Below are 9,393 nucleotides of genomic sequence, written 5' to 3'. Positions count from 1 at the left end.
TTACAAGATAAAAGAAGAGAAATATCGGGATGTTACACTTGGGTTTTTGATTCTACTTGTTCATATCATATGTGTCCGAATAGGCAGTGGTTCAACACATTTAAATCATGTAACGCGGGTATAGTACTAATGGGCAATGATGCTAGGTGTAAGGCCATTGGACTAGGTACCATAACAATCAGGATGTTTGATGGGATTGTTAGGATACTCACTAATGTCAGATATGTTATCGACCTTAAGGAATATTTGATGTCATTAGGCACGTTAGATTCTTTGGGCTATGGTTATTTAGCCAAAAATGGAGTTATGAAAATAACTAAAGATGCTATGGTGATAATGAAAGGTAATAAACTTGGCAATCTGTATAAGTTACTTAGAGACACAGTTATAAGTGGAGCTGCAATGTCCACCTCGGCAGAACCAAATAAATCATTGGATTATGAATTACAATCCATCAGTTAAATAGAGTTGATTATGTCTTTTCCATTAGATATTTGCAATGTACAATATCACATAAAGACAAGAGAAATGCTACACATCCCAAATTTGTTTATCAAAAATTGATTTCTAAATGATCTGTCACCATCTCATGAGTTGGTGACATACTTCCCAAAATAATAAATCTCATGAGATGGTGTAACATCATTTGTGAACCAACTTTTGAAAAACAAATTTTGCATGTGTAGCACTCCTCTAAAGATAATAGCTTTCACATTACCACACAATAATCAATGCATGATTGAGAATTACCAGCACTCAAGTAATAGATAGACCAACAAGAAAAATGATAATTGAAAAACAGGGAAGTGGGCGTCGATGTTTGTCAATAAAAACATATATACACAGACTTCCCCTTCTGCAGGCTCCAATGTCACTGTCCTCCCTGGATACTCCGGTGCCCCTCTGTGGTCTGTACTACCTAAATTGTAATGACCCACCAGACAAAACATGAACAAAATAGAAGGAATATATATAACACACAACACACGCACGCACACAGAAGAGTACCTTGATAGAAGACACGGCGATAGTCTTTGATGAAACCAACAAGGCGATGATCGTAGTTAAAGCCAGCTTTCCATATAAGAGAACCATACCCAAATACCCACATCACCATTTCTCTCCCACCTTCTTACTCTCACTTTCTTTTCTTTCTAATACAATCACTGCTTTCTCTCTCCACAGACGATGCAGGACCCACAGAGAGAGAGAGAGAGTCTATGTATCGAGTGGGTCTGGTTTGCGCAAAGCTAGAGAGGACAGAGGCTTTGCGAATTGCGACCAATACTGTTAAGGCGGAGGCCTACGGGGTTGGTCGGGCCTCCACTAGGAACTCGCCATGACAGCACAAAGGATAGTACTATGGTGTGAGCTTGAGAGGGTCTCATTTGGATTTCCATTTTTATTTATTTTATTTTATTAATTTGAAGGTAAATTATAACCGCATGAGAAATTAGATATGATTTCACTACAATAGTATAATTTGATTATGATTTTTCTTTTTCTTTGTAAATAATATTTATAGATTATAGTTGTTTTAAGCATTCTTTAAACTGATATTAATGCAATTTGGGCCTTATAATTGATTAGAGTCAATGGTTGTGATCATGATATATATATTGTTTATTTTGGCTTTATTAATGTCACCCATTCTTCGTGTATATGGGTTCAATTTGCAATTAAAGACCCCTCAAAAGATTTTGGGAACTATTTTTTTTTTAAAAGGTAAATATTGTAAAATTTCATTAAAAGGATCATGAACAAACAACTTGCTCACTAAGTATAATGTTCCATTCAAACTTGCTCAAAGATTGGGTTTCTTCGCTAAATAGTGAGTAATTCTTTGATTTCTAAGCATTTATCGCAATAATTATCTAATAAATTTTTAATGAAATTTGACATGATTTAGGATTACAAAGAATAATGCATACGTGTGTATGGGAAAGGGAAAAAAAATACTTATGTTTTTGATAAAAATTTAGAATACTTTATCAGAGTTATCTCCTACTACAATTTTTTTTTTTAAAATTCATTATAATCCATGAAAATAGGTGCCACATATATAATCGCATTTTAGTAGTAATGTAGTAAACATCATGTGAATTATCATGTGAATTTATAAAAATAATAAGTATCGTCTGAAAAATACGTGTCAATTCACATTTTAGTGGCCGATAACTTGATATATTATGTATCACGTTAACTATCAAAGTCAACTTCTAAATAACTTGTATTAAAAGTTAGTTGTATTTCTAGCAAGTATTCTTTGCTTTTAGCTTCACCCAACACTTGGATGAGATACGAATAAAATAAAATAGATGTAAAACAAAGGTTCTTCATTCGATGTCAAGTATAAACAGGCCGGCCCCACGCTCCAACAAGCCCACTAACAAAATCAAAATAGTAAATATAAAAGTGCTATTTCTAACCTATTATATGTATTCGACATGTGATTAAAATATATGAATTCTCAAGCACATGTTTAAAAATGCATGTTTTCTTGAGATCGAATTAAAAAAAACTTTATAATATGGGGGGTGACGTAAGGAATTTTTATGGGGAAAATACAATTTATCTCTTGAACTGTCAACTCATTTGCACTTTAACGTCCAATGTTTAAAAAGTGACACTTGACCCCCTCAAAGTTTAACACAGTGACAAAAAAAACCCATATGTTACTTTTGAGCGTGAATTTGGACGGAAACCTATAAAAGCATCTCCAGCCGTAAGAGGTCTTGTACCTAGTCCAAAATCACAATTCTCTATTTTAGCTATTCAATTTTTAATACAAAATCCAACAAATTCTTTATTTCATTATCTATTTTTTAAAAAAATATTATTTTTTAATATTTCTTTATTTGTTTTTTTACTTCTCTCTCTCTCACTCTTACCTCTCAACCCAAACCCGAACCTCCCATGACCAGCTATTCCTTCTCAACCCAAACCTCCCATGGCCAGCTCTGCAATTAGCTCTCTCTCTCTCTCTCTCTCTCTCTCTCTCTCTATTTTCGCTCTACATTTTTTAAATATATATGCATGCTATTCAATTTTTTGGGGGAGCTTTTAGTAATTCAAAAGACTTGAATTTGTATCATAAATTTATGAAGATAGAAGAGAGAGAAACGTTGAGGGAGGGAGAGAAGAGAGAGAAAATAATGTGAAAATAATATTATATTCAACAATCTAGTGTGCTACAGTACTAAATAACAATACGAAACTATTCGCTATAGCAATTAAGGTATAATAGCTAATATGAAGCTATTCTGTTTGAGTAAAAAAAATGGCAAAAATAGCTACATGTAGCTAATATCTGTCTTTTAACTACACTGTTAGAAATGCTCTAAGGGCGTGCGACTCACTTGATTTTTCTCTAATTATTATGCCCGAAGCACCCTCTCCCAATTCCAATAGATCGCACCCTACCCCATCTGCCCCATCCCCATTGTTGCTACAGTGAAAAAGCCCCCCTCCATCGATCTGCGCGCACCCACTCCTCCCCCTCTCCCTCGATCTGATCATCTCTCGCACTCAGCTCTCTCTCACTCGATTTGTTCCCATACTGTTGCTCTTGATATCCCTCATGAGTTTGGTCCCTCTCTTGCTTAAAATGATATACCAAAACAATAGTGGAAATTGAGTTACATGCAAGGGACCTTTTGGTTACTCTGCTTGTTGTTGAACTGATTTGTTGGAATGTGTGAAAGAATTGAATAAAACTTGGTCTGTTTCTCACTCACGACAGCACTGATTTAAAGCTTTGTTAGATTTTTCTTTCATGCAAAGAGTAATATGATGAACAATAAGGCTGGCAATAAGTTTATGCTTAAATAACTATGGAAATTTCTCTCTTCCTTGAGGTTATTTGTGTGCCATACTGCCATGTGAACGTTCACAGCAACAATGGGGAAAATGGGGATGGGGCAGATGGGGTGGGTGCGATCTATTGGAATTGGGGAGAGGGTACTTTGGGCATAATAATTAGCAAAAATTCACGTGAGTGGCACGCCCTTAGGTTTCCGTCCAAATTTACGCCCAAAAGTAATAGATGGGTTTTTTTGTCACTGCGTTAAACTTTGAGGGGATCAAGTGTTACTTTTTAAACATTAGACGTCAAAGTGCAAATTAATGAATAATTTAGGAAGGTAAAATGTATTTTCCCCAATTTTTATTTCAAAAAATTGGGCCACATCTTCAAGTTACCAAGACTTTGATTCCCCTTTTGTTTATCCTTATATTTGCATTTTAATCCTAGGACCAGTATAACACATGCAAAGTCTCCTATATTCTTTTCCATTATAGATTTGGTATATATATTTCATAAGCATAAGTCGTTTGTCTTGATTTTATGTTTTAATTTATATATTATTATTTATTCAAATGGATTATTCTTTCTTTTGGAAAATTTGCATTGAATTCAAAGAATTAATTGTGTAGAGTAATGTGTTTTTGTGTGTAATGCACATTGTTTACATGTTTAATTAATGGAAAAAAATTGGCTTTCAAGGTTTCATTTGAACCGCAAGAAGTATACAAAAAAAGATAGTTCTTTCCCGTTATATTAGTCTTTTTTATTTTATTTTTTTATGTGGTTTTGTTCTTATGGTTCCGTTTCCTGTCCATATTTTCTATTATAATATATATTGTTTTTGAATTATTTTTCTTTTTAAATTTTACACTAAATTTAGGGGAATGATAGTGAGAGAGAGCTTCTTATCATTTATTTTGGTATGAGGTATGGCAATTTTTTTAGTTTATGTTGTTGTTGTATTTTTTTTTTCAACCACCCTTCGCATATATAATGTAAAAGAAACTATTTCCCACTACCAACATTCTTTTTGTTTACCATGTAACCAAGCTAACTGGAATTGGGTATAAACATTCTCATACTTTTGAGCACACTTTGTTAATTTTGTCAATGAAAAAGTTTATATGCTAAAAACAAAGGCTTACAAGTAGAAGTTTGTGCTTAGTGATATTATGGTCTTTTGATCGTTAAGAATATTTACAAGACTCATTTAAATACTTATAAGATTGTTAAAATCAGAATTTTATATTAAGTATGGTTGAAAAATTGTATTGAATGGTTATATAGCCAAAACTTATGGTTTTAAAGTAACATAATGTTAGTAGTATAAGTTTTTTTCTAATAATTCATGCCAGAGTTTTGTATTCATGTCTTTGTTTTTAGGTCCTCCAATATTCTTGCCACGTTTTTAGTTGACGAGAAGAAAGTTCAATTACTGAAAGAAAAGTTAAGAATATTAGTATTAATATTTGAAAGAAAAATATTTTTCAATGGAGAAAAAAGTGGTATTATTGTTGGGATATGATAGATTGTTGTTGGTTGGGTTTTTATGACATTGTTCATTTTTTACTATTGATTAATCCAGGTTTTCATGTATGAGAACAAATATTTATCATGTTCAATTTATAACGATTAAAATTTATGAATTTTTAAATTTATTTAATATAAGAGTTTATGGTTTTAAGTAAAGAAGGGAAATATGGTTCAAAATGATCTTATAAATATATTTTTTTTTTCATTTTTAATAGCAATAAGTTAATTGAGTGAAGAAAAGAAAATTTGTTATATTGATAATCTTTTAAAAACTTTTTAAATAAATTATAATAAGAAAAACCCGCCCATAGCGCAGGGTATAAGCTTGTATATTATAATTAGCAACATATATAGCAAAACATAAATAACTTAATTATTTATATAGCTCTTATTGTAAATGATCCCAATGAACATTAAATAAGTTAAAAGCAGATCGATACACATTAATCCAAGCTTGGAGAAAGAAAGTGTATGAAATCTTTCACAACCCTAGACTGTTGCCGGATTCTTTAACAATATCCCGTTATTGCGACTGGTGTCGATTGATTTAGTAGTGTCCGTGATTGGTAGTTCTTGGCTGCCACTTTTCTCATCGATTTCTATCACTTTTGAGATAATTGGAACATCTTTGCTTTTACCCCATACGACAGTGTAAAGGCCGAAGACTATGAGAATGGCTCCAATTACACTGAAATATATATAAACAAACATTATATATATGTAAAATTTGGAAAGATTAATGAAGAGCATTAATATTATATATACCTTCCAAGGTGGATTTGCTCAGCTAAAATAATGGAGCCAAGAGCAGCAGTGATGATCATGCAGAGTGGGCTAAAAGATGTAACGAACACAGGGCCACGAAGCTTGCTTACAAATCCTTGTACATAATATGCGATTCCCGAACAAACTATCCCCTGATTGTAACATTTTTCAAAAGATATTTAAAGCTGAATCTTTTCATGTGTACGTATAATATGCATGCATGTAGTTATTGCAGAATAAAGGATCGATTCGTGAGCATGGGATCGATGCTATATATATATATATATATATATACTTACAGAATAAACAGCGGCAAGAAGCCTGGAGTCCCATCCAATGGCCCAGACGCTCATGTCACGTTCCATCACAAGCGTCACAATTGAACCTTCCAACATGCCCATCAAGCATATCCCAGCTGTGAGAGACAGCGCCGCAGGGTACTTCTTCAACGTAAATGACTGAGAATTACCCACAAGATAATTTCATTAAAAAATAAAATAATAAAATAATGGATTAATGTGTAATTAATTAATTAATTAATTAATTAAACTGACTTGGAGAATAAAGAAAGCCGCCCAGCCACAGCAACTGCCTATGAGCATTAGCGTGCCAGTGATCCAATGCTGATCGGCGGATTCAGCGCTGGTTTTGTGGTGGCTTTGGCCCCGGCCGCTAATGAAATCAAGGATGGGGCCTTTGTACAACGTCATCACCATTGCTCCCATCACCGCTATTACTGTGCCCACCACTTTGGCGGCGCTGTGTAATTTCTTGAAATTCACTGTCTCTAGCCTGTACATGTTATTTTGCGTAATCGATCATTAAAATTTAGCATGAATATTCCAGGAAAAGTACTGAAACACCTGATACTAATTTTATTTTATTTTTTATTATTTAAATTAAAAGAATAATATATTATTTTACATGCAACTGGCCCCTGGGGTGTCTATTTTGTGGACCCAGTGTGAGCCAATTGCTGTCTCGTAACGCTACATGATGATATGGCTTTTCATTAATTAATTAATTTGCAAATTAATTAGTGAATGATGACGTACGTACATAAATTAAAATGAAACTAGCTTGTACCTGAAGATGATTGCCATTATAAAGGTTATTGCGGGGAGCATATTGAAAATGGCAGCTGAAAATGTGGCTGACGTGTACTTCATCCCCAAATAATACAAGTTCTGATCAAGCACCGGCCTGCAGCAGGTAATAAACCAATATTAGACCTTTATTCATGTTTTACTACCTCTTTTTTCTTCCTAATAAATGATTTTCACAGCCCCCCACCCAAAAAAAAAAAAAAAAAAAAAAACTAAGAATCAAGAAATTAATTAATTAGCTGTTAATTTCCAGTTTAAAAGTTAACTATATTTAATTAGCAAACCCATTGAGATTTTTTTTTTTCCAGAGAATTCATGAATATTCCTAGATATATAGTTAGTCTCTGTAAAGGTATATATAGACATCTTTCAACCAGAAAATTATGGCGGCTTTGCATATGCTGATCATCATATGCAATAGTCCATATGCAGAATACCATTAAGTGATTTCATGTCCATGAAATAACAGAATCCCCATCCAAATTAAAGAATTTAATTATCTTGATTAAAAAAATAAATAAATAACAGAAGATTATATATATGCATCATGCATGCATGCCTATATACGTACAGTCATAAATACCTACACAAACAAGTACCAGATAATTAAACGCATTCATGATATATATATATATAAACAACTAAATAAGGTATATATTTAGAGCATTACTCCAGGAAACCAAGGGCGACAATTCTGAGGAAGATGGGCAGAGTCATCTTAGGTCTGATTTTCCTGCGCGCAAAAAGAAGAGAAAACAAAATTAATATTCATTAAATTGATAAAGAAAATAACGTAGAAGGGAATCTAGCTAGTTCAAATATCAGTATATATATATATATATATATATATATATATGCGCACGTGTGAGTGAAAGAGAGAAAGAGACTTTTCAAGAATAATCGCAAAGGGAGCGATCACAAGCGTGGCAACAACATGACGATACGTGGCAAGTACGTAGTGGCTCATGCCTCGCTTCAAAGACACCAAGGAGATGATATACATTCCTGCGTAACCAAACTGCAAGGACACCATTGCCACGTAGGGTTTAGCCTTATTAATGGCTTCGGAAGACATCCCAAACGCCATCGTTCTCTCTCTCTCTCTCTTGCTCTTACTTCTTATAATTTGTGGCTGCCACCACCAAAACGAGAAACAGCCTTCTTATAGACAAGAAAAAAGCAAAGAGACAAAAATAAAGAAAGAAAACCCCTTTATGCACTATACCAACACAAGTCGAAAGCATTTCCTGTCACACTCTCTCTTGGATTCCCTTATCCATTGAATTAATACGTCCGCATTATTAATATATATTCCTTTTTTTTTTTCTTTTTTGTGGGTGAAAAAACACCATATTACAAACAAACTAGAATCGTCGCTGTGGATCTTTATGATGATAATAATGTTTGCCTTTTATTTATTTTATTATTTTAATGGGAAGTGTGGGATTCGATTCATTGACCACCAAATAGAAATTAGGCTAAGTGCACTATCGTCATGCATGTGGGGTTACATATATATGTGTAACGTTTTTGGAGAGTGGCGCTATAGGTGCTACGAAGATGAGTGAGTGGGTACATACGTACACCATTTCTAAAAGATACAATCATTGGATTCGGGGATTTACTCTAATTAATGCAAGTATATCTCAATCAAGATTAATGTTAGTGCAGATGACGTGGTTAGTAGTTAATTTTCCAAACTCACTCATCAAAAAATCAACTTATATATATCTTCAGCTTCAGCTTTAGATCATATTATGTCAAAAGCATGATAAGATTTACTGTACCTAATTTTGTCTTTTTTTTTTCTTTTGACTTTGATCAATTAATTAGCTACAAAAAAAAAAAATCCCAATAAATCAAACATTTTCAGTTTACTTAATTAACTAGTCTCAATTGATATTGGATTAACGATGATGAGCTTAGCTTTTTCTTTTCTTTTTTTGCTACCCTTCGTTTTTTCTGTTCATGATATGGGTTTCATGTTATAATATATATATATATAGTTACGTTTGGAGCAAGCAAGCCAACAACTGCTCATTCCTCTCTATTAAAAAGCTTTCACGTTATGATGTCTAATCAATCATCCAAATGAAATATTCTCAGTTTTTGTACATTTTTTGGCCACCAATATATATGACAGATCGAGTAGCTAGGGAATATTTATGCCAGCCCTTGATCAGT

At 33.2% G+C, this 9,393-nt stretch overlaps 1 protein-coding gene across 1 annotated transcript; it reads right to left on the bottom strand.

The window, feature by feature from the left end:
• Positions 1-5,729: 5,729 nt before the first annotated feature.
• On the bottom strand, positions 5,730-8,311 carry LOC132185679 (WAT1-related protein At4g08300-like). The gene is made up of 7 exons (XM_088513115.1): positions 8,097-8,311; positions 7,880-7,942; positions 7,190-7,306; positions 6,658-6,895; positions 6,403-6,561; positions 6,104-6,255; positions 5,730-6,026 (listed from the first exon to the last, which is right to left on the bottom strand). The coding sequence occupies exons 1-7, from the start codon at positions 8,294-8,296 to the stop codon at positions 5,828-5,830; spliced, it is 1,128 nt and encodes a 375-aa protein (XP_088369241.1). The 5' UTR covers positions 8,297-8,311; the 3' UTR covers positions 5,730-5,827.
• Positions 8,312-9,393: the final 1,082 nt, after the last annotated feature.

This window comes from Corylus avellana, chromosome 2 (assembly GCF_965113065.1).
Source record: "Corylus avellana chromosome 2, dhCorAvel1.hap1.2, whole genome shotgun sequence".
Taxonomy (NCBI): domain Eukaryota; kingdom Viridiplantae; phylum Streptophyta; class Magnoliopsida; order Fagales; family Betulaceae; genus Corylus; species Corylus avellana.
This window is presented reverse-complemented; position numbering and strand designations above follow the sequence as displayed.